Source organism: Corapipo altera, unplaced genomic scaffold (assembly GCF_003945725.1).
Source record: "Corapipo altera isolate COAL_440 unplaced genomic scaffold, ASM394572v1 69, whole genome shotgun sequence".
In the NCBI taxonomy this organism is placed as follows: domain Eukaryota; kingdom Metazoa; phylum Chordata; class Aves; order Passeriformes; family Pipridae; genus Corapipo; species Corapipo altera.
In genome coordinates this window covers 439,923-466,568 of record NW_020884908.1, presented here as the reverse complement: position 1 = coordinate 466,568, position 26,646 = coordinate 439,923, and the positions used below count along the sequence as shown (strand labels likewise).

The following is a 26,646-nucleotide window of genomic DNA, read 5'->3' as shown; positions in this document are numbered from 1 at the left end:
TTTTAAAACTGGGGCTGTTGGAAATTGGAGAAGGGCAATGGGCATTCTAGTTTCATTCTAGTTCTCACTTATATTTCATAAAATCACAGAGTGGTTTGAATTGACAGGGACCTGAAAAATCATCCAGCTCCAACCCTCTGTCACAAGCAGGAACACCTCCCACTAGACCAGGTTGCTAAAAGCCTGGTCTTGAACACTTCCGGGGATGGGACATCCACAACTTTTCTGGGCAATATATGCCAGTGACTCACCTCCCTCACAAGGAAGAATTTCTTCCTAGTATCTAACCTAAACCTGCCCCCTGTCAGTTAAAAGCCATTCCCCCTTGTCCTATCAACTCCATGCCCTTGCAAAAAGTCCTTCTCCAGCTCTCTTGTAGGCATCCCTGGAAGGTGCCATATGGTCTCCCTGGAGCCACATCTTCTGCTCAATCCCAACCCTCTCCACAGGAGAGGTGCTCCAGCCCTCTCACCATCTCCGTGTCCTCCTCTGGACTCACTCCAACAGGTCCACATCCTTCTCGTGCTGAGGACCCCAAGAGCTGGATGTAGCACTGCAGGTGGGGTCTCACCAGAGCAGAGGGGAAGAATCACCTCCCTTGCCCTGCTGCCCACGTTTTTTTTGATGCAGCCCAGGACACAGTTGGCTTTCTGGGTTGCAAGCAAACATTGAAGCTCCTGTCCAGCCTCTCACCCACCAGCAACCCCAAGTCCTTCTCAGAAGGGCTGCTCTTGATCCGTTCTCCACCCAGCCCGTATTTGTTCTTCGGGTTACCCTGACCCGTGTGCACATGAAAAGACACTCTTAGCACACCCTGATAAAATAGATAAAAGTCGCTGTCTGGAGACTGGATAATACCAAAATCTGCGATGGTAGATCCCCTTGCGACTCAGCATAATTCTTTCTCTTTCAGAAAAAGATTAATATTCGACTTCAGTGAATACTGTTCTCTAAAAGACCATATCTTCTAATGTAATTGAAAAATTGCAAATCCCCTTTAAGCCTTACTCCTCTTGAATTCTTTTGGGCACTGCTTGACTGCCGTTACTTGCATTGCCCTGAGGGCTATAGATGATATTCTGGACCAGAGCAGGGATACTTAGCTATGTAGCTGGCAGAATTTTTAACCACCTAGACTGTGTACATCCAATATTCAGTGGGACAGATTCACACAGATCCTAATTCCTGTTTGGTCCTGAGGTGCATAAATGAGTATGAGTATTGTGCTGCTTACAAGAGTTGGAGTATTGTTGTGCTAAAACCAAAATCATTGCACTCGAACACCTAAAAATGACTATCTAGTTTTAAAATCAATTTTTAAAATATTCATTATGACATATTCACACTGTCATAATAAGAGATGCCTGCATCAAAATCTTCATATACTTTAGCCTTAAATCTTTATACATTTAGCCTGAAGCCAATTTCTGTGACCAGCAAAGCCCAAGAGATGAGGAATTTAGAAAGGACATGCTGACAGAGCTGAACTTTCATAAATGTATTCTCATTGCTGTATTAAACATTTAATTTAATTACCAGTGGTCCTGTATAACAAAGATTTAGAAGCAAAGGATCACAGTCTTCATAGACTTTCTCCTGTGACTCCAAGAACAGGAGTAATGAGGACATATTTATATCTCAGTTCAAAAGTTTTACTGCTAAGCTGTTCACTAAAAAACAAGGATAGAGATTGAAGTCAAATTTACTAATTGTCTTTACCTCCTTTTATTTATTAAAATCCCATTTTGTCAAAAATTTACTATTGCTTCAGCTCTTTCAAAACAAAAAGTCTTCATTCTTTTTCCGAAGTCATTCAGATTCACCTCTTCTCACTGTTCTGAATGGTCAGTTCTACTTCAATTTTAAGATTTTAAAACTTAAGTTTTAACCCAGGGAACTAACCAACATGTCCTCTAGAAAACAAAACCAAACACTGCATGAGTAGACAAATTTTACATAGTATAGTAATAAAAAAAGCTTTTGAACTGAACAGTTAATTTTCAAAATACAGAAGATATTACGTCATCTCCAAATGTGAAATTAGAACCAAACTCAACAATATACTTCTCTCAAGGCACATAAGACAAAATTATGTTATAGTAACCATCTGTGTGTTCAATTACAAAGAAAGGTAAACAGAATTTTAGAACAAATGAGACTAGGTCTACTCAGTTTCCCAACAGAAACAGGAGGGAAACTGTAACTCACACTAATAATATTTTGAAACACTGTCCAAAATGTTTCAGTGGAAACAGTCTGCTCTACTAAATTACCACTTCATTACAGCTATGGCAGCTTTTTTTCTGAAAGCAATTTAGCTTGATGTCATGCTGCTCATTGTCTATAAACCTGCCAAACACGTACCATTGTGTAAGGCCAATATTTCTCCTATCTCTCATCTGATTTTAGGAGAGACCTGTCCATTTTTCTACTAAAGACAACTGTTAGGAGCAGGTCTAAGGAGTGGTCTGAAGGTCAGGAATGTGTTTCTTCCAGACTCCTGACGAATTAACTCTTGGAAAGGTACTTGATCTTCCTCTTTAAAGTTTGTGGGGCATACAGCTTTTGTGTCAGTATGCTGACATTTGTATTCCAACAGAGATCCTCTAGAGGACATCCACCTAGAGAAGTTAGGGTAACACTTCTCAAACGTACATGGAGCCTGAAAAAGGTGTTGGCAGATTTCTTCAGGCAGCTTTAAAAGTGTCTAAGCAGGTACATGGGACTAACACTACCTCAAATAGCTAAAAAAATGGAAAATTGGATGCCTAACTTGATTAGAATCCATAGAGCAGCCCACTGGCATCTTCAGGTGCATAAGGATCTCCAGTCTGAATACCTTTATCAATTCAACCTATGAGCCTTAACATAATCTTCAGTTACAGTGAAAGTTCTAATATTAAGAGAAAAATAAATTAAAAACTCATGTTTCATTCTTAAAAAAGCACCTCAGACAATCCATTACCATTCCAGACCTTTCAGGTTTTTTCCAGTCCAGCGTATAAGCTGATTTCTCCAATGACTATTATAGCACATAAGTAGCAAGATCTACAGTGTAAGTAGGTTAGCTGTATTCTCTGTCAAGGGAATAACTGTCATATCAGAAAAACTGCCTTTTTCTTTTTTCTTTGAGTTGATGTGTTAGATCTATGCCAAAAGACAAAAAGTAACAGATAGTGACACGCAACAGAGCCTGTCTCAAATTACGTAACTCTAAAGTCTAAAGGTGAGCAAAAATTATATAAGAATCAACTCTCTTAGTCTTTGCAACTGTCAAATGCACAAAAAAAATATTCCACGAAATTTATGCCAAAAAAGTTCTCTTTTGTTCAAGGGTACCCTGTCTTGTGCTTTAAAAGACAAACAAACAAGGTAGGATCACGAAACAGAGGCTGTCACGAACTGTAAAGCCACTGAAAAGAAACTGTTATTTTTAAGGCACTTTTCAGAAACTTAGATATTTGCCAGTAGACCAAATAAAGTTGACTAAAATCCTTTTGTGAAGTTTTTAGCTCCTATGACAAGACTTCAGATCTGTTGCTTCTGCACCACCAGCTTCCAGCTGTGTTGGTTGCCCCATGGAAGCCGCACTAGTCTAACAGGGCCCCTGCAGCACCAGAAGGTGTAAAACAGGTGTGATTCACTGACTCTCCAAGTTTCTGGAACTGAAAGATAGGAACTCCAACAGCGAGCACCGTGAGCGTATCAAGAGTTCAAAGTAAATGTAACTTTTTCCATGAAGATCAGTGAGGCATCCATTCTTCATTTTTCTCTTTGCTTTTTTCAGCAAATTCCCTTTCTGATCCAAAAAAGGACAGGTTGATTAAGAACCCTGTTATTTCTGAAAACACAGGATTCAAATATGGTTTCTGCAGATGTAATTAGGTAAATTTTCACATGCATTTACAGTAAAGAAAACTTTCATTAGGAAAAAATTTTCAGAGCTCTGTTACATTCAGAGTTCAATTCAAACACTATAAAAATACTAACAGCTCTTGGGAAGGAAATATAACTTGTACTAACGTCATTTTCAGTCATAAAAGCTTCTGCAATTAATATTATCTGTAGGACTGCCAGGAAAATTAAGTTAAACAGAATTCCATTGTTGATTCTTCTAGCATTTTACTTCAATATATCCTTGTTCATTGTAAGGATTTACTCCTGAAATGAAGATCCCGATCCTTGTGTTCCAGGCACGTTTTTGGTTCAGGCTATACCTGGCTGTCTAAAGCCTCCCAGTACTTTCAGTGAGGTATGACTTCAGCTCTTATCTTCAAGCAGTGTGTAGTGTTGACGCCTCTTAGTCAAACAGTTGTTAACTCCAGTAATGAGTACATTTAATTTAATTTTAGGTCTCTCTTTCCCTACAGAAATGACATCATACATGACAAGAGGGTCTGTTTCCCTGGCACAACACTGCTGTGCAGATGCACCTTCTGCTGCAGGTCTGACAGCACACCAAAGGCAGTGTCTCAGTCTGCAAAATTCTTCTGGGAGTTTTCCTAAAAATAACAAGCACTGTACATAAATCCAATTTGCTGATATGTGTACAGATGTGGCTAGGTCTCTGACAGAAATTCTAATGGATTCAGCTGCCTTCCACGGTATGAGCACACCAACCCATACTGCAGACAGGTTTGTCCAAGCTCTGAAGCTATCCAAACAGATCAAACATGAAGGGAAAGGCACTGTGGCCTTTACTCCAGGTCTCTCTGCCACTGAGTAATTTCTGTGTAGCCCCAACACTTTGAGTTAGAACTTCACTGTTAGAAGCAACTTGGGCAGCAGCTGAAGGACCATGCAGGTCATGGGCTCAGCATCCTCCAGTTTACTTCAAAGACATTTCATTGTCTTCCAGCCTACACATTATCAGTAAGGATTTGCACTGAAGTGAGTGCAGAAAGCTTGTTACCCAAGAGGCTCACACAGAGACTGCACACTGGGCAAAACTCCACAGTGGTGCTACACACAAGATACAACGACACAACAACAGCCACAACTACAGATAACTAACGTGCAGTTATATCTTCAGCATTAAAATCTGTTGCCATGAGGCTTTTATTCTAAAAAGAGCAGGCTATGCATGTGGATTTCTTCAGACTAACGGGGCAGTCACTGTGGTTCTCTGCACAAACATTTTCCAGTGAATAAATTGCTGCAAGTTACTATTAAGTATCAAAATATTGTGAATATAGTAACACTTTTACAGAACCCCAGAAGAGACAAGCGGGAGCACACGTGCTGTAAACAACTCTGGTTTTGAAGTGATACCACCAGAGAAATACTGCAGTCACACATCACCTCCACTTTCAGTACAGACATCAGAGTAAAGGACTGGTAAAATTCCAGCTCTGGATCTGAAGCTAACCAAATGTAACAATACAAGCCCTACCTCTTCAGCTTTCCTCCCTAAAAATGAAAGAGTTAAGGAGAGACTGTTAACTCGGCTAGTGGTTAAAAGGAGAAGGTTTAGGGATAGAAAACAACCGTAAGTAAGTAAATAAAGGTACCTGACACAGTAGCCTATATTCCAGCTTTTTTCTTTAAATATCCTGAAGAAACTATACCTCAAAAGGTAGCACCTTTTCTCAAAGACTCCATGATTTTAAAGATATGTCTACAGGTTCCTCCTGCACATACAGGAGCTGCTCTATTAACAGGAGTAGACCTCCAGTGCTATTCACACTTCCAGTACAGACCGCTTTTGTCTTCTGTAGGGTTTTGTTAATATTGACTCTAGAAACAACATACGGGAAAAAGTCAGAGCACTAAACAGCACTAAACTGCTCTGGGGGACAAACTCCAATCTTTTTGCCTAGCTTATAAAATAAACCACTTGTATATGATCTTCTTGGTGATCTGAAAACTGGCATAAGGAGTAAGAGATCAAAAAGGAACACCTTAAGTCGCCTTCTGAAAACAAACGTAAAAACCTTCATGTAAATACATGCACCTTTCAGGATTTCAGCCTTGCCTCCTGCAAATGCTACCATTGCTCAGATCCTAACCTATATTCCAGGTTGCAAGCAGTACCCTGCCCGCAAGCTCCTTGGCAGCTCAAACTGCAGGAATTACGCCACGTGGAAATTTTGCCTCACCCAGTCATCTAGACCTGGCAAGTTTAAAGTACCATCAGGCCAAGGATCTTATTAAGAACAGTCCCTTTTCCCCCTAAAATCATCCCTCAATCAAACCAAACCAAACCCAATCCCCTGCAAGAGAAATCAAATACGCTAGGTGAACATTCTTGGACTTTTTATCCCAAACATTTAAAGGCTGCTTTGTCTGATATGACCTTTTAAAACAGGTTAAATTTCATGAAAGAAAAGAAAATGAATGCATTTTAGAAATTTGAGCCAAAACCAAATGTCCCCTCTAAACCACTGTATTCATAAGGTGAGGTGTCATCAGAGGTGAACGGCCTTACAGCAACAGCACAGGTTAATTTGAGAGAAAGTGTTTATCTGCTAAAAATAACAAATATAATTAGTTAATTTACTTAATTATTACATTAATTCAACAGTAATTACAATGTTTCCCTCTTTGAAAAAGGCAACTTAAAATTTCACTGAAAAGTTAAGTGGCCTTAATAAAGTGTGATAGGCTTTTTCTCATGGTTTGCAGGACCAAATCTGAATGAGCCATGAACATATCATATAAGTGAAAAACCACAAGTAATATGAAATAAAGTTACTGGAGATTACTGTTTTGGTGTGGGTAGGCAAACTATACACAATTCAATATTCTCTGAATATCTTATTTTTAAAAGACAGTAAGGAATACACTGGCAAAACTCATTATATTGCACTAGCTAGTAATACCAGTATATAGTTGTTGTATTTATCAAGGGAAATTAAACATACACTTCACTTACATTTGCCTTAGTTACTAATGCTCTAAGTTCCATGTTCATAGAGGCTCAAACTGAATTTGTTTCCCGACTCTCAACTTTAATACTCAGCATCACATAAAAAAAAAAAAATAACCAATTTATTGTATACAATGTTACAATATTGGCAACTCTGGAAGAAAATGACACTAACACCATTACTTAACCCTCTGTGCCTCAGACCCCCGAGATTCTTCCTAGCATCTCCCTCCCACTATGCACTTTGTATTGGGATGTTGGTCAGACACTCACCACATCCCTCTTCCCAGGTTCCCAGGGCTGGATATCAGTGGAGAAGGACTACAGAATGTTACAGCAAAGTATATCTGCTCCATAGTCCAGAGGTTGCCTTAGAAACTCATTTACAGCATAAAGTTTGCCTAATTCCAGGTCAAATTTTCATGCTCTGGTCATTTAGTGGGAAAAAAGGTAGAGGAAAACATCTACATACTCCCATACCACATGCATTTACTTTTATCATCTCTCAACTAGAAGTCATAATAAACATTAAAACCATCTGAAAATATCCGTTCACTTCTCTTTATAAAATAAAGCTTTGTTTTTTACCTCTAATAAAACTCTGCAATTTGTTTCAAATGTAAAAGTTTTCCCCAGTCCCTAGACCATATTAAACAAGTTACCATCGCATCTGATTTCAATCTCAGTTATGGAAAGTGCCAAGCAGTCAGGATACAAAACACCTTGTCCGAAACAGCCAGGGCCTACAGTGCTGAATTCCCAGAGTCAGAACCAACTACTTTCATTTTAATAGCATGTGAGGCATGATGCTGTGCAGGTTAACTCACAGCATCTCAACAAACTGCCACAGATGACAGCTACTCGCTAAAGAAGCAAATAATTTATTGTCCCTTCCATTTGTAATAATTCGAAGGCATCAACAATTAAACCTAATCAAAAGAAATGTCTTAGCTGTAGGTTCTCATAAGATTCACTAAAATTGTATCACAGATGCAAATATAGTAAATACAAATTTCTTGACGATTTCTCTTAAAGAAGAGATTGACAATCCAGAACATCTTACGCTACTTGAGCTAAGTGTCCAGACCATAAGAGAGATGAACTACTTTGTCTAAAAACCTGCATTTCCAGTTTTTCCTGTGTAAAGGACTCATATTCAATAGCATTTCAACGGATACACCCAGTTTGTCTTAGCTAAAAATGAAAACCAAATTCAGGTAACTCTAGAAATAGCTTCATCTAAGAGTTTCAGAAACTGAGCATGGTCAATCTTGAGCATACAAAACAGGCTGTACACCTAACAGCAAACCAAACTGCAAATCTGGAATAAAACTGAACTGGCAAGAGAAGGGGAGGAAACAAAGCAAAACTAAAGGCAAATAATACTTTGCCTTTTCAAACAGCATATCGCCCTTTATTTCTTGTTACTGCCTCTCCAGCTCCTTCAACAGATAGCTGATGGGTTATGTGAAACAGTATTTTAGATGCTGAAAATGCCAGTATCCTATTCTTGTGGACTTTAATGCAAATGGAGTCAACAGGTTTTTTGTCTTCTTTGTACTGAATGTACTGCTGATTACGATGTTTCCTATGTCTAAAAACAAACATGAAAACTTTAGGCCCTCCAGTCCTTCCTACGTGAGCCTGTTCTCAGGGCCAACGAGCTACTACCTGAGGAACACTAAGAAAGGAGTAGGGGAAAGGAATCCACCTCTGCACTACTACCAAATACTCTGTACTAGGGTTAATTTTAAATCCAGACAGATTTATCCACCAGGAGAGGATTGCTAAGTGATAATGTCAAGGTTGTCTTAACAGGCAATGAAACTCTGGACACACACATATCTCACACAGTATTGTGTATACACAGAAGAAGTCTCTCAGGAAGCCTCTCAATGAAATGGGGGTGTAGGTACGTACACTTTAATTTATACTTCAAGGACAGTCTTTCTTCTGTCATACCCAAGCCTGAAAGCCATTTGGGCACAGTTAATTATTCAGAAACTTCCTTGTCGCAGGGGTGATGTTATTTCAGAACAGGGTAGCAATAATTGGGCAGTAACTGTCCAGAGCTTCCACATTCAGAGATAATTCCTTGAGCAAGAGCCTTGCAATTACTTCTTTTTGAAAAGCTGCCAAGTTATTCCCCAGGAACAGAGGTAGTGAGAATCTATAGCTGGAACAAATCAAGGACCTCCATGCTCGATTTCACTAAGGCAGTTGTGTGTCAAAATCCAAACCTTCCAAGCATCTCAAAGACATACTAACTGCTGCCTTCCAGAGGAAATAAATCACAACTGTCCCTCATGACACAGATTTTCTGTTAGGAAGCAAACAATCCTGTCCGAAGGAATCTCAGTAGAAAAATTATTTTCGCCAAACCCAGATTTACTAATCTGCATTTTAAGACAAAATGTATCTCTATACAACTGCTCACGGTGCAGATGCTGTTGCAATGTAAGGAATCAGCTTTTACCTCAATGCATACAGAAAAAAAGTACTCTTGATGACTTCTAATACACCCAGTAAAACTGCTGAAAGGTAAAACAGGGAAAATAAAATAAAAGAGCTGTGATCTGATGCTGTCTCTGTTACTGCTTCCAGATTTTGGTGGAAGTAGTAAAGACATAAACTTGCAAGATAGTAATCCCTGCACAATTTTGTGACAATAGTTCCAGATGAGACATGTTAGTAAACTCTGCTCTTACTCAGAGATCCATTGATTTTTTTTTCTTTCTTTTTAACAATACAACAAATGCCCATAGTCTTACTTTAGAACCAAAAACCTGAGCAAAGTAGACAACCATATGTAACAGTGAGACACGCAAATTAAGACGGTTTCAGTCTCCACCAGAAATGATTGTCAAGTCAGAGCAATGTAATACACACACACTTTTTTTTTTCTCATCTCACAAGAATACATACACTGCAAGTGGTGCAAATGTACTATTCCTTTACTATTCCTGATGTGTAGGACAACATGTCTGCTTATCAACTTGTAGACAAAACGCATTTCTCTTCAGCCAGTCCTCTGAATTTCCCTTGAAGATGGCTCAGGTGTATACGTTTTACATTCACAAGTGACAGAACAGTCTTTGCTAATTGTTATCTTTGTTTTTTGCTCCAAACTAAGTTACCTTCATAGCTCTATGAAGCATTACAATGGTTATGTTTTAAATGTTGTGCCTTACTGAAATGTGCTGAAGCCTGCAGGGAAAGCTGGGTTAGAAAAACCCAGTAAAACAGAAAGTCATACTGTTCCCTACTCTGAATTGGAGAGAAAAAAAGAAAAAAGAAACTTTATTAAAGTGGTTTGGATAATTGTGACTTGCAGGTTATTCATTTCACATTACTGAGACTGCATATATGGCAAAGAATTTAAGGATAATAAAACTGTAAGAATAAACAACAGCTGCATTGCACTATAAAAGTCTTCAACTACTCTTGCTTTAAAAATACCATGACTGTGATAAAAAGAACTGGGTAGGGGGGAGGGGAACCTAACCGAATTCTTAACACTGAAGAATGCTAAAAAAAAAAAAACCACCAAAAAGACTAACTAGAAACATAACTAATGTCACTGTGCCAGTGAATCCTTAGTTGTAATCGATGATCTCATCAATAAGTAATAAATTAAAGGTGAGGGAAGTCAATTTACTCCTCAGTGAAAGGGAATGTTCCTCAGACACCACAAAGTGCCATAACACTCCAAGGTAGCTGATACTCTGGTCAATGTTTTCTTTGCTGAAGCCTCCAGTTCACAATTTTTGCTGTTAATAATCTCCATTCACAGTTATAATGTTGAGATTTTGAGAGAACTAAATGCACTAAATTTTGACCATGCTACAGACTGTGTTTGTCCTTTGTTCTCCTGGCTTTCCAGCCATCACTACGAAAGCTGCAAACACATCCTCAAAACAAAAAAATGTATGTTAGAAGACAGGGTTTTTGCCATCCCTTCGTGATCATGGTGAACAGGACTAAACAAAGAACAAATCAAAACAAAATCCTCATTTCTGGCATGAAGAAAGCCAAGCATGGAGAATTTCAGCCACATGGGAATTTGTTTCAGTAAAATATAGCATAATGATTACATAAAGAGGCTTTGATTACTGTAAAATTCAATGATACATGCATTTCTAACAGCATTGGAAACCCTAAATGATTACACAAGCCTTTCATGTTTATTCATCAAATATTTAAAATACAGCATAATACAAAACATTAAACTAGTTCACTCTGAGAGCAATTTGCTATGCTCTTCTAGCAAAAACTTGCTCAAGAAGATAGTCTCATGTTACATTCAAAGTATGTTTCTTATGTAATTTTTAAATAGAATTATTTGCTCAGCTTTAGTTTTTAAGTACAAAAATTCAAATGTAAACATTGACGGGTACAAATATATCCATAACTGTAAAAGACACTTTTGTGAGATGCATGGTAGAGGGGAAAAAAATCCTGTTCTAATAGGTTGAATTTGTTCTGTTTTCAACTTCACAGAACACAAACCTCAAAACTTCAAAAGAAAAATCTGTTTCCAACCTCTTTTTAAATGTTTGCTTTCATAACACAAAAGCAAAAGTAGACTTGCCACTGCTCCATATATTTTTCTTTTCAACTTTTCAATCCTTATTGCACCTAAATATATTCAATATTATGCAGAAATAATTTTGCCACTGAAGGACCAGATTTTAAATATACTGTACTTTATATTTTACATCAATATCTACAACAGGAAGAGTTAGCTAGCAAAGTAAGCCTTCACACAGGAATTAGAAGGGCTCATTGAAACAACTTTAAACTAGATTTGAAGAGGGAAAGGGGTAAAACCAGGCTCACTGGAGATAAACCTGAGGGCTGCATGCAAAAGCCTGAGGGGCTTTGTGTTAGCCTGAGGTTCTGTCATTCTAGTGGAGATAGGGGATGGAGATCCATGTGACAGCAAAGACTGAAGGGTTATTGAGGTATTAGAATCCATGGAAGCACCTGAGAACAGTCAGAGAGGAATTCAGGCTTCTCCCCCCTGAAGGGTTTTGGGAACAACAGCCAAGCTGAAGTGCATCTACACCAGTGCATGCAGCATCTGCACCAGGAGAAGCTGGAAGCCTTTGGGCAGTGTGAAAACCATAACACAGTTGCCATTCTGGAAACATGGTGGGATGATTTGCACAACTGCAATGGTGTAAGGGATGGCTATACACCCTTCAGGAGGGATAGGCAAGGAAGGAGAGGTGGTGGGGTAGCCCTGTGTCTTAGGGAGCGTTTGGATTGTCTAGAGCTTAATGATGTTGACAGTAGGGTTGAGTGTTTACAGGTAAGGATCAAAGGGAAGTCCAACAAGACAGACAGACCACCCAATCAGGATGAAGAGGTGGAGAAAATATTCTATAAGGAGTTGGGAGAAGTCTCACTATTACTAGTCCTTGCTCTCTTCAACTTAACAGATATCTGCCGGAAATACAACCCAGCAGAGAGGAAATAGTCCAGGAGGTTCCTGGAGTGTGTGGAAGAGGCATTCCTGACACAGCTGGTGAGTGAGCCAGCTAGGGAGGGCACCTCACTAGACCTGTTGCTTATGAACAGAGAAGGACTGGTTGGAGGTCACCTTGGCCACAGTGGTCACAAAGTGATGAGAGTTTCCAAGGGGCATCAGTAGAACTGCCACACTGGACTTCCAGAGGGCAAACTTTGGCCTGTTTAGGAACCTGGTGAACAGAGTCCCTCAGAAGTCAACCCTGAGGGGCAAAGGAGTGCAGCAAAGCTGGACATTCTTTAAGAAAGAAATTGTAAAGACACAGGAGCAGGCCATCCCCATGTGCCAAAAGATGAACTGACGGGGAAGAAGACTGGCCTTGCTGAACAGAGAGCTTTGGATGGAACTCTGTAAGAAAAAGATTTTGTGACCTTTGCAGGAAAGGGAAGGCAACTCAGGAGGACTACAAGGATGCCATTAGGTTATGCAGGGAGAAAATTAGGAAGCCTAGCTGGAACTTCATCTGACTTCTGCCATAGAAGACAATAAAAAATGTTTCTATAAATACATTAGGATTAATGTATAAAAACAAAAGGAGGGCTAAGGAGAATCTCCACCTTTATTGGATGCAGGAGCATACAGAATGACAAAGGATGAGGAAAAGACTGAGGTACTTAATGCCTTTTTTGCCTCAGGGTTTATTAGCAAGACCAGTTGTTTGGGTACCCAGACTCCTGAGCTGGAAGAACTGATCATTTACCTGACCATAAATATGAAATTGCCAATGAGAACAAACAAAGCTTATTCTTTAAGTCACTCAAACATTTCCATGCTGCTGCATTTAGTTTAAGGAAATCCATGCCTGCAGCACCTGACCTGCTCATGAAGGCGGCAGTACTCAGCCTACTGGCAGCACCAGCCATCCCTCCTGAGGAGCAGCTCCTTCAGTGCCTTGTGCAGGGGATGCCAGGGTCAAAGACACTGGGAAGGAAAGTAGATCAACCTTCTGAAAGGACAGAAGCATATCCTTCAAGTTGAGGTCATGTTTTGACAGCCAGGTTTGCTCCACACTGACTAAAGAAACACTATGCCATGTTCTTTGTCTATTCACACACACATTTCAGAGGAAAACATCCCAGCCTTCTCGAGCAGGTACCAGCCCCTTGAACACTAAAAGTCATCATTAGAAATGATAGGGCAGTGCAATAGCCACCTTGGATTTGTTTGACTGTACTGATGTGCTCTGTGTTGGTCTAGTGAGGGATAGAGTGGTGAAATCCACAGCTGGTCAAAATAAAATTTTCAGGAAGATGTTATCATTTACTAACTGGTTCCCTCTTTCTAAGCAATTTTCAAGGTAGTCCTTTAAACTTTCACAGAATACCATCAGTCTCAGCGCTAAGTAGTTTTACAAATCTTTTCTGAAATGTCACCTCTTGGAGCAAACCTTTGCCTGATGTGAGGCAGCAGTAGCATTTGGTTGTCAAAGTAGTTAAAAAAGGAAAAGAAAATGGAAAATGAATGAACAATAGGTTACATTTTTCCCTGAAGATACAGCAATAGGGAGGAGTTTGCCTCTCCTCTCCTTGAGGAGAAAAAAAATTAATAAAAGGGTAGGAGAAAAAGTAGGATGCTTTCAAAGAGAGAAAGATTTTTGCAAAGCTAAATCCTCCAATTGAATTTTCAAGGGCAAGGCGCAAAAAGCAGTAAGGCTACAAATGGACTTTAAGTCTATACCTGTAACTTTCTCGGTCTTGACACTTATCCTCAATTCTCTTACAGATACACTAAGATATATGAAACCTTTTTGTACCCTCAGCCACTTCAAAGAAAGGTTTTATTTCAATACAAGTCAAAGGAAAGTCAGCAGTTTGAATTTCCCTTAAAGTATCCAGGACTTTTAAAAATTAGTGAGAAAGACTGACGGTATTGCTTTAGGTGAATTCCACATGCATATGCCTGGAAGAATGAAAAACATTCCACTTTCCCTCAAGATCTCTAATAACAGTGCTTAGTAAGAATATCTAGTTTGTTGCAAAAAGGAAACTAAATCTATCATCAGGTATATATTTGTGAAAAAAAATAGGTGATTTTGAAGAGAATCATGAATATCTAAAGCTTTATTGCAAGTATGTCTGTGGGTAGGACTGCAATACTGTACAGTACTGCTCTATTAAGAAGAATGTGGTAATAAGAGTTTCTAATTTAAGGCAATATTTCTCTGCAATTCCTGCAGAGGTGGCAGTGAACAGAACTTCGAAAAGGAGGACTTAAGTGGCTTTTTCTTCAAACAAAGTAGAGAACTTTCGACATCACTTCAATTTTTGAAGAAAAACAGTTTCGGTAGTTTTAATGTTCACAAGAGCAAGGGACTAAGTGCACTCCTGTACAGGCAGAGTGCAGGAAGGTGACGTGCAAGATTTCATATTTATCTCTGCTAATGCATTTCATGCCCTGCTTTGGAGTGCTCCTAATATTCCAAATATTCAAGCCGTGTGTCTCTTCAGCAGAGATGGCAAACCACACTAAACTGCGTGGTGGTGTTGTGACAGATCGATGCCCACGAGGGAACGCAGAACGCTGTCACTTCAGATTTGGCTTCACGACTGATCTCAAAATGCCTCTTGTCGGGATGAACAGGCTTCATTTTCCACTCACCCTGGTGGGATTCAATTTTAATAGGGATACTTGCAATATCAAAAGACACACAAGGCAAAACCTTTCACAAATTTTCATTCCTAGTGAGCAAGTTTAATAGAAGATTCAAACCTCAACAGTTGAAAGACATGTAATTTAAATAATCTAAAACTGTCACTTCATAACATATGTTTCCATATCCAAAACAGAACTTCTGTCTCCACTACTCCTAAAATTATGGAACTAATCTAAGGTTATTCTCAGTGATTAAATTTGGGAAGTAACAAATGCAAGACCAGCCTGTTGAATGTGTAATATTTCAACTGTCTCGTATACATTCAGTTTCTCTTTGCCCTCAGGAAATAACATTAGAGTAGTTTTTTGTATCTTCAGTATCACATGTGAACTCCAGTAATTATATCCAACCAAAGGAGATTATTTTTGAAGGGGTGATGCACAGACCAGATACAGAAAGTTGTCACCAGGTACAGAAAGTTGCTCCTATCCTCTGCTTCCAGAACTTATCAAGTGTGGATTTAAAGGAGGAGGCACAACCACTGCGTGTCATACCAGAACATTAAACCAGCATTTACCTCAAGGTCTTGTTGCATTAAAACAAACACAATCTCACCATACAGGATGCAAACATTTTCATACCTGCTTTACAGACAGAAAAGCCAGTGTAGCAAGAATTTAAGCTGTAGGTCTAACTGCATTAAAAAAACACAAATCAGATGTAGATGCAGCAACAAAAGAACCAATGTTGGGAAACAAGCAAACAAAAGCCTCACCACAGTTACATGGGCAGTACTTGTTTAAAAACATACCCACAGTGCTCTACTCAATGAAGTTCAGAACATTTACTGTAGGACACACACATACATACTCTAAATACACAACAAAGATTGCTGCCTCACAAATTAGTCACTAGGATTTCCCTCCTCTTAATGTAACCCAAATTCATCAGTTCTTTATTTGCTGTGGATCTGTTACGTGGTAGTGATACCTGACATGTGCTAAGCAGTATTTTCACAGCTTTAAAACTTGCTAGACCAAACTGGGAAAACCTGCATGCCTATAAGAAAGATAAGAACAGTACTCTTGTGTAAAAGTAGTGCAGAGGTAATATTTGTACAGCTTACAAGCCTGTAATTCTGATCTTATTGGACAATGACTTAAAGAACAGGCACGGCCTCAGCATTACAACAAAACCCAACTATCTAAAATCTTAAAAACTGTGTAGCTCAAGCCAGTTAAACATAAATTTGCTCATGGCAACATAGGAAGAAAATCTTTGTGATGTAGGAACAGATGTCACTGTACATTTTTCATAATATGGCATTACCCGCTGTTTTGTATGCATGGCTTCACTGGATATACTTAAATTATATTTCATAAATGCTCTAACTTCTTTGTTCTAACTATATCAAAGTAAATTAGGAATAGTCTAGTCTTTATTAGAAGTTTCTATTTACATGAAAACTTACAGTAACCAATCACTTAAAATCACAGAATATGCTCAGTTGGAAGGGACCCATCAGGATCATCAAGTCCAACTCCCGGTCCTGCATAAGACAGTTCCAAAAATCACACCGTGTGCCTGAGAGCATTGTCCAAACACTTCCTGAACTCTGTCAGCCTTGGAGCTGTGACCACTGCCCTGGGGAACCCTGTTCCAGTGCCCAACCACCCTCTGGGGTAAGAACCTTTTTCTAATATCCAACCTAAACCTCTCCTGACACAACTTCAGCCCATTCCCTCAGGTTCTTCACTGGTCACCATAAAGAAGAGATCAGTACCTGCTCCTCCTCTTCCCCTCCCAAGGAAGTTGTAACTGCAGTGAGGTCTCCCCTCAGCCTCCTCTTCTCCAGGCTGAACAGACCAAGTGCCCTCAGCCGCTCCTCACACGGCTTTCCCTCAAAAGGCCCTTCACCATCCTTCTGGCCCTCCTTTGGACACTGTCTACAAGCTTAATATCCTTCTTATATTGTGGTGCCCAAAAGTACCACAATATTCAAGGTGAGGTCACACCAGTGCTGAACTCCATATGGTTGGTGATTGCCCAGCCGTCTAATTTGTTGAGGTCTCTCTGCAGGGCCTCCCTCCTTTGACGGAGTCAACAGCTCCTCCCAGTTTTGTCTCATCTGCAGACTTGCTTAGTGTCCCTTCCAGTCCTGCATCCAAGTCATTTATGAAGACGTTGAAAAGCACAGGGTCCAAAATAGAGCCCTGTGGAACCCCACGAGCGACAGATCACCAGTCAGATGTTACCCCATTCACTATTACCCACTGTACTCGACCCATGAGCAATTGTTCACCCACTACATGACGTGCTTATTCAGCCACGTGTTGTCCAGAAGGATACTTTGAGAGCCAGTATTGAAAGCTTTACCAAAATTCAAAATCATTACATCAACTGGCTTCCCTTGAAAAACTAGGTAGACTAGTCAAAACAAACAAGCAAAAAAAAAAAAAGGAAAGCTGTTTCATTATATTAAAAACCTCAATTACAGAAAGCCTGACACAGCCAAGACATAATTATGATGAACATCAGACAGAGATGCATAAAAAGTGAAAAGTGCAGTCAGAACAGTCAGTGTGTCAAGCACGGTGAATGTGATCCCAGTTGCACAGTACTTCAATATAATTAAACCACACTTCTTACATAATGTAAGTTAAATGACAGGCAAGAGTGAAGTTAACTAGCTACTTTCTGGTTCAGGAATACCAGCACTGCAAGGCTATTAAAATCTTTTTTTAAAGAGCACAGTAAATAACATGTCAGCATCCCCCTTCACTTCAGCATTTATGACCTGTGTGCACAAATAAAGCAATATTTAATTATTTTTGTATTATAACAAAAATCCAGCAGGTTTGAAAATGAGACCTAATTCTCTTGTATAGACAGAGCCTGGTCTAGGCAACAAACAAGAAAATGCTTTACCCTGTGATGTACCCACTGCCCTTTCCCTGCCTTCTCTACAGTCTTCTATTTGTGGCAGTAAAATCCTGCTGAGTTTAATTAATGCACAGAATTCACTTCCTATAGTTTCATTTTATTACAAGAGAAATAAGACAAGTTAAAGTATTTATTTGTGACAAGGGATATTAGCTGCTTTAAGCTTATTAATGGAAGTAACCAGTAGTATAGCCCTGATGTTGAGGGAATTACTACTGCAGCTTTTTGCCCAATTTCTGCAAAATGTTTTGCAGTCAGATACAAGAGTTATTTCTGCCCTAAATGCTCAATTATATGAGCTGGTGATTGATCGGGAAGCATAGCCCAGAAGACCAGGGCATACCTACTAACCTTGGATTCCCCTCCACCCCCAAGTAGTTTACCTGTCTGTTTAGAGGAACGGTAGGGCTACATTTTGCAGCCATAAGTTGTGGCAACAGCTTTTGAGGAACAAGAAAGTCAGCTTTACTGTAGCCTGGATAATCAGAAGAGTGAAGCCACAGCACTTGGAGCAGTGTTAATGTCAAAGGGACACAACCCATCTCTTGGGTCATGAAGCAAGCATTGAGGTCTGTCCAGTTGCAGCTGTGCTGGCAAGGGTATCAAGCTATAGCTCATTCAACCTGACTTTTACGAATATATATAAACATCCAGGCTCAAAAATAGTCACCCAAACTAATAGATAGTGCAATAGCTTCCAATTATAGGTAAGAAAGTCAAGCTATTAGTTTTATTGTTGCTGACATTCTAGGATGTGAGTAGAAGTCCAAATATCGCCACAAATGAAGTTGCAACCAGGATGGCCTGGGGTCATTCACACGTGCTGCAGTCCACCTTGATTTAAATCTTAGAGCTTATCTATTTTTTTTTCGTACCTACATGCAGCTTTAAAATGCCTGAATAGTAAAACACTCAATGAACGTAAGACAGATTAATATTTGCCCTACAAAAAGGTAGATATAAACTGTAGATCTAGTACAAGGACAGCTCTATGAAGTCCACTTTTTTCCCTTACAGATATGGTATTATTTTCCATCATCTACCAGTCACAATGAAACTGGAAGGGAATGGAGAAAATCAAACTCCATTCACTAAATTCTTGTTAACTGTTCAGAGCTGACAACTCTATTAAATAAACAGCAGACCCCATTTTAAGCCCCTGTAGCCTAATCCTTAACCAAAAACTAAAACAAATACCTTGTGAAAATGCATGGTAATGCCCTTTCCCTGTTATTCTTAAACAGAAAAAGCACAGTGAGAAGACAGAACCAACCTGTTTGCTCAAAAAGCTTGAAAATTTAAACAAACATATCCATTATTTTCTACCCAAAAAAAATTTAAGAGTTCTCTAAACGTAGAACTTCACTTTTGTACACAGTTCAAAGACAGTCTCAAGTTGTAAATTATGCCTCTAATTTCCTTCTTATAGATAATGAACACATATACAGTCATGACATAAGCTTGAACAGTCTTTATCATACTAGGTGCCAATTACAGATACATAAAGAGTAATTCAGCTAATTAAATACAGGTGTCAAGGGCCATTCTTGATGCCCAAGGGAAAACTATCAGCTGGACTCCAGATGCTATAGAAGAAAAACACAATTCTCCTGTAGGTCCTATGACGACATTTAGATCTGTAGTCCTGTCTTAGATCACCTGGAGCACATAAAGTGGCTCTCAAGGTCTGTATTTGGCAGTTAAATCATTCAAATAGTGCCACTGACCTCCATATATCATCTCAAGCACGTAACTTTCCAAGAATAAAGAGCTGACTCTGTATCCAAAAAACGTACAACACCAGCACCCCAAAGGATTCACCTTTAGCAGTGACATGGTAGAGCTTGAACTGTTACAAATCAATAATAGCAGAGGCCACAGAAAAGCCACTCACCACACAAGAGATTAAAGTAAAATACAATTATATCTCTCAAACATCAGGTTACAGGCTCTACTGGCATTCTGGTTTGGGCATATAACTAAAATATTATCAGAAATGTATTTCTGAAAAATTATTTACAGTGGTGTTATCTCAGTCTATTCCATATGTTCTCTGCCCTCAAAAAGCACACAAGCAATTTTTGTTTGCCAAGAATACCTGTGTTGATTCACATAACCAACTAAAAAGCCAATAGCAAAGTGTTCATCTTAAGTGCATGGCTCTCTTTCTCTATTCTCTAATACAGCAACAAAAGATAAAGTAGATTTTCAGCACAAAAGAACAACAAAACCAATTTCTATATCAACCTATTTCCTCAATTTGCAAAAAGAGCCAAAGAACAACATGGTAAGAAAAATCTTCCTTGGTAAGACTTGAGGAAGAAACGAGGCAAAGCACTTACCGTGTCTTGAGATTTATCTTTGACATCATAGACTGTCAGTTTTATTTTAGTCTCCTCATAGATGGGGTATTCCGGTGGGAATGTCACACCAGTCAAAAACAGTGGATCTCTTGTACCCTGTGTAACATGAGTAAACATTCAGTAAGGTAACAGCTGTGCAATGTGTAGTATGTCAGTATGGAGGTACAGAAACCCAAAAGTTGTCAGCTGTCTACAGCAGAGAGATGGGAACAGATAAGTATTGCTACTCAATCAATAAGGAAATCAGACAAATTTAAAACTTTGCCAGGAAATTTTAAAGACAAACAAACAAACGAACAAAACTCAAACAAAACCACAACAACTTTCTGGAAAGGTTTTTAACTGTAAAAGATATTAAGTGCTGCTGAAACAGAGCCTAGCAACATATCTTTAAACAGCTCAGCAGCAGATATCAGTATCTGGAATACAACCTGTAACAACCAAACCCTTTCTTACTCCCACAACACTTTCTGAAAGTACCGCAATTTCATCTTAATTTCAATGAACTAAAGATATAACTTGCATGCACATACAAAATAGAGTGATCTTCATTAAGTCAAATAATAGGTGCATATAAATGCTACAGAGAGTCTCTGTATTACATTAAGGATATTGATTAGTGGAGCGGGGATTAAAATACCCCTCTTTAGGCAGTAGTGCAGTAAATTAACATTCCTGTGCTTTGTAACATTATGATTTATATCTAAAAGCTGTACACAGAAGTAACTATATCATAGCTTCAGACATACAATTAAATGAATCATACAAAATGTTGTTTATAATTTTTTAATGTTTAATTATACTTAATTTCCAAAGATTACCAGAGGCTTATGTGTCCTTAAATTTTCTATTAAGTAAAAAAAAAAGGCTTGTGCATGATAAAGATAATTTATCTAAAAGAAAATAACTTTCTGTGCCCCTGCCTTCCTCTCCTCCAAAATTTAACTACAAAGATGAGAGCCTTGACAAAACAAATTCAGAAATGCTTTGAGATCTAGGACATTGTGTTAGATAATGAATCAACTTCTATAAAATAAAAAAAAAAAATCTATTCCATCTTCTGCACGACATCATTCCAGACAGTCTGCAATGAAGCATCCTGATCAGATACAAGATATTTGAATTAAGCAGTTTCAGGATGGTTGAGGGCTGAAAGCATAATAATTTAATTAGTAGTTGGTTAAAAGTAAATCACACAAAGAGTTCATGAAACATTCTCATTGTATTTAACAGTTAAAACAAGCCTTTGGCGAAATCGCATGTGTGTTTACCACAAGCCTTCCCTGTTCTTAATGAGTCTCTCTGGTAAGTTAAGCAAGTTACACCTACATTGCCTGCTCATACTTAATTTTCTCTGAGCCATTTTTGCTGTTTCTGACACTGATGCTTACAGGGCAATGCGAGGACTAGCAGAGCAGCCTCAGACAGCTTGTTGTTCTAATACGTGATGCAAGTTGCTAATTATTTTATATAAAGTCACAGACATTACGTACACACATTCTTTTCCCAAGTTATAGAAGTAGGGTAGTATTTTTCAAATTGCAAAAGCATCAACTCTCTAATGGAAAAAAATGGAACAAGAAACAAATTGGATAACAGATCACACAACACACCTATGTTCTCCTGCAATTTAAAAATACTTCACAAACTCCTTGCTACTCTTAATTCAGTTTTACTTTGCATTGCATTGTCCCTTCATGAGAGCAACTATTCCCTGTTTCATTCTAAACCTATGTCTGGAGAACTGGAATATTCTCCATGCCTCTACTTGGAACAACAGAGCTTTCATGCAAAGTCAAGTTAATTTCTGTTTATCCTGGTTAAATGCCAAGAACTACGGAACACTTAGGTATGCTTTACTAACTGCCAGAGTGTGCTTGCCCTACCTAAGACTATGCACTAACTTGTTTTATTTCTCATTCACTTTCTAAAGAAGAAATGAGCAATTCATTAATCAACACGTTAATTGAATAAGAAAGAGTCTCACCTCCACGATTTCAGTGCTTGAATACCTCGTCAAAATGTGCTCTGCTGGATGCACCACTGAGACTTGTATAAACGTATTCAGCTTCCGATCACGGGTAGCAGCCACTAGATCCTTGCATGCTGGAGACAGTACAAAATAAAAACAAAATACTCAAAAGAAAACTCTGGGAAAAAGCTGTCACAGGCACAGGACAAAGCAGACCATGCTCCGGCTCCAGATTAAATCTCCGGAGACAAGTCAATTTAACAGAGGAAGTCCCTTGGAAGTAACTTACAGAAATAGGAAGTCACATGCTGCAGAACTGAACTGAGATCTCGTTTCCACTAAAAATAATTGCAGCTTCTGCAAAGTTCCCTGCCAGAGGCTCACAGGCTCCACTATACGAACGTGCGTGCGCATATGCACACACTGACACACGCTGCAATAGTAGTTCATTTCACATAAGCACTCCTTTAATTTGCCCACAAAAATCTTTCTTAGCAGCCTCACTTGATCCTCTCTTGTCTGACAATTTTCACAGTTACATGATCATTTTAAACACATTCTAAACCAGCTAATTGCTATCAGTGACTGAGTTAGTTTATACAGTTTATACTGTTCCTACAGTATGAACTTCTTAGCAGAACAAGTTATTGGGTATAAATCTACATACCTAAAAGCAGACAGCAAAATAACCAATTCTTTTGTCAGTGTCTGGCATGTAAATGAGAATAATTGTATTCTGCCTACATGGCATCATTATTAATACTCATTCTACCTAATAGAGAAATTCAGTTCTTGTTTAATGATTCATTTTTATCCTGGGCTCAGAGTCAGGCAGGTGACTGAGTTCATTTTTTTAGACTAACACACCTTGTGCCTTCTAACTGAAAGGATGAAAGCACCAAAGAAAAAGGAGGAAAGAAATAAATGCACCATTAGCTGCTCTGCAGAAGGGACATGTGAGTAGTGGGGCAATGCATTGGCTTTAAAGCAAAACCCACCCACCTTCCATTCTTCACTAAGGAATATGCAACAGTGAACACTGTGGTGGGATCTACCCAGTGCTTTCCACAGTGCAACAAACTACACCGGGATCCTCGAAGCCTGAGGGAAGCAAAGAATAGCCTGCAGTTTCAGAGAGGTTAATTGTCAAGAAAGAGCTGAGGATATTTTCTAGGAGTCACTGCCAACCAAGGGCTTCCTCAAGTGAGGTTGACCTTTAACATTTTAAAAGGTGAGGCAGATTATCCTCACAGCAAGTAAACTTGGTGTGACGAGAAGCCAAGCTAGAAAAGCTCTGATACGTACAAAAGGCCAATTCAGCTTGGTTTATATCTTTTTTTTTTCCTTTGGGCTTGAACCTGCTGTTTGCGTAAATAAAAGGAAAACTGGTTGAAGCATTTTTTCCACTCTTTTGTAACAGTTAAAAGGGACAAGGAAACAATTAAATCTAACCTTCAGAGAATAATTTCAAGTGTTTGCTTTAGTCCAAATTGCCAATTAAATCTCCTGGTACATAGTCTCAAATTGATCCTATGATAATTTGGTGGAAAAAATGGGATAAGCATAAAAGTTTGTGCATGATGAAATCTTTATGAAACAGCTTATGGAAGAGCACCAGACTCAATAGCAAGTTGCCATCAATTCCTTCCTACTAAGACTGACCCCACTATTAAAATGACTAAATATTAGCACTACTTGACATGATCTGAAAAATTATGTGAGTAGATTTACTGAAATGCAGTTACTAAAGCACAAAAGGTTGGACAGACACCCACCTATTTGAACTATGTCCTTTCTAAAAGCTGATCACAGATGCAGCGAAATTTCCAGATACAGCCATTTCCCCCAAAAACCCTGATCTTACACCACCACACAATCCTTAAATGTTGCACTCTATAGTCATGTTTTTAGAAGACAGCACAGTGAAGCACAGTTTCAGAGGAATGGCAAGAGAGCTCACGTTCACAATCAGAAGCTGGAACACAGAGATATAGTCAAACTTTTCACACCCACCACAAAGGAAGGCTAGCCAGCTCACAATTTAATGGAATACACAGAAAAGGAAAAACAGAGAGACACAGAAACTTAGTAAAAACAAAATTAGATGCCCCCCAAAAACACCACCAGTGACTCTGGCAGGAACCCTACAGCTGAACTCTCATAAAAAGTATTAATGCATGATGAATGGAGGTAAAGCCCCTATAAATAACAGATTCAGTTGTCTCAAATATGTTACCTAAATGTGACTAAAGCTTTTAGCTGGCAAGGGCACAGGCTTTTATCCTATTGAGAAACTTTTAACAATAGGAAGAAGATTTGCACTAAGTGGTCACCACCTTGGTGATATCTGAGCATAGGAGACAATTCATTTTTGTGACAGTAAGGCAATCCAGTCATTAGATCATTTTTCCTGTAAAAAGGCGGCTTCACAGCATGATCTTGAATTTCACTGGATAGAGCTGACAGGAAGATAACTCATCTGCATATCTCTGGTAGGGAGGATCAGCAGAAAGCATCAGAACTCTTTGGGAGACTCCAGCACAGGAGGATAAATGAAATTAAATGAAACCTGCATCTACTTCAATGATAGCATTATTTATCTCTATTGTGACATTGGGCAACTGCTGTTCACAACTACCTGTCAGTCAGAGACAGGATATTCAACAAGGTTATTCCTGGTAGAGAACTGATGATCTGGTGTGACACAGAATTTGTCAGTTTAAGTCACAGTGCATCACTTCCCTCAAAAACAGCCCAAGTGAAATGTTTAACAAAACATAGGGACTACTTTTAAGCTGATGTCAAAGAACAGAAGCTTGCTATATCCTGTTCACAGTCTGACAAGTTTCACAGCTCCATGCTGCACGATTGCCCTTTGAACTATTTTATTGGCAGTATCTCTAAAAATCTTAGGTCTTCTCAAAAACACAGTCAACACTATTCGGACACTGTGAAACACCACATGGCTGTGAAAGTGGAAGACCAGTATATGTTATACATTTAAACACATCTGTTAGGCATTATTGGCACACTACTGAAAAAGAAACTGAAGAAAATACAACCATGAAAGGCATGCTAAGGCTGTTTTCTTAACTGCAAATGTAACGCCGTGACAGCGGGTAACAACATCAGCACATTTTCCATCATAACCTACACCCAAACACACCACATACGTAGGTCACTTTACTTTTCAATACTTCACTATGCTTGAATTAATTCTGGAAAATCTCATCAACAGAACTTAAGGAAATGAAGTGACAGCTTGTACTTACACGCCAAAAGTATATGAATCTACTCGTTGTGACTGTTGACTCAGTGTGTAAAAGCCTGAGTCATCCATTCCCCTGGTGATCCCACCTCTGCTAAGCCTATCCGTGCACACTGAATGTTTCAGGAAGAACTGCATTAGGAATAATTTATGCTTTAATATCAACAAGGAAAAAAGTTAAGATAGCAGGAAGAAACAAATCCTCTACATATTACGCAAAGGAAGAGAAGGCAAGAAAGTAGCAAAGTAGTCACTATGTGGAGTGTGGTAAGAAAGGCTGCACAGAAAAAGAATTGCTCTAGAATGTATTCACAAATACTTATGTATTTTGCAAAATCCTTTTAAAAAGCTCGCCATTTAAAAAGCTTGAAAATAGACAAGATTCAATCAATGTTATCCTTCAACACTTATTCCCAAAATAATAAAAGCAATCATTATATCATTTCCATTACTGTTGGTGTTCTTCTATTAAAACTGTAACAGTGTTCCTACATGAATCCCAGTAAACAAGTGCTCCCCCCTCTATCAGTCATGCCTGTACATTGTCCTGTACATTCCAGCAGCACTATGAAGCACACAAACCACGTGTGCTGTAAACACAAACCTCACGAGTGGATGTTTGACTCTCAAGTCCTGCACAGTCAGTATTTCACTGTTCTCTGTGCTGCACTGACACAATGGTTGTGCTTTTCATCCTCCTGTGTGCATGAGTGCCCACATAAAAACAATACAAGGGAAAGACTGGCTACTGTTTCCGCATAACCAGGCTATGTAAATACAGGAGAATCTTGCTTCACGGTTTCCCACTCATGGGATCTTGGAGAATTTTTTGAAAACATTACTTATATATAGGAACAGAGTTCAGAGAGAAAAACTAAAAAATCCCAATGATGATATAACAATAAAAAGGGGGGAAATAAACAAAACAAAGAAACAAAAGCAAAACTCTAAAATAGAAATAGCCTGGAAATTCATCATCTGCCTTCTTCCAAGCTATAACATTCTGACCAGGCACTCAGCACTCTGCTCCAAGCACTATGACCTCTGGAGACACAAGAAATTAATCTGGCTGAGAAACAGGGAGATGCAGCATCTCCCAGAAATGA

At 38.9% G+C, this 26,646-nt stretch overlaps 1 protein-coding gene across 16 annotated transcripts in view; it reads right to left on the bottom strand.

The window, feature by feature from the left end:
* The window catches only part of INPP4B (inositol polyphosphate-4-phosphatase type II B), a 374,654-nt gene that overhangs the window by 150,832 nt on the left and 197,176 nt on the right, over window positions 1–26,646 (bottom strand). For all 16 annotated transcript variants that reach the window (XM_027652901.1, XM_027652902.1, XM_027652903.1 and 13 more), the window contains 2 exons: window positions 22,288–22,406; window positions 20,280–20,396 (listed from right to left, as the gene is read on the bottom strand). In XM_027652901.1, coding sequence (XP_027508702.1) covers window positions 20,280–20,396; window positions 22,288–22,406 — 236 coding nt within the window. The remainder of the gene's footprint in view (window positions 1–20,279; window positions 20,397–22,287; window positions 22,407–26,646) is intronic.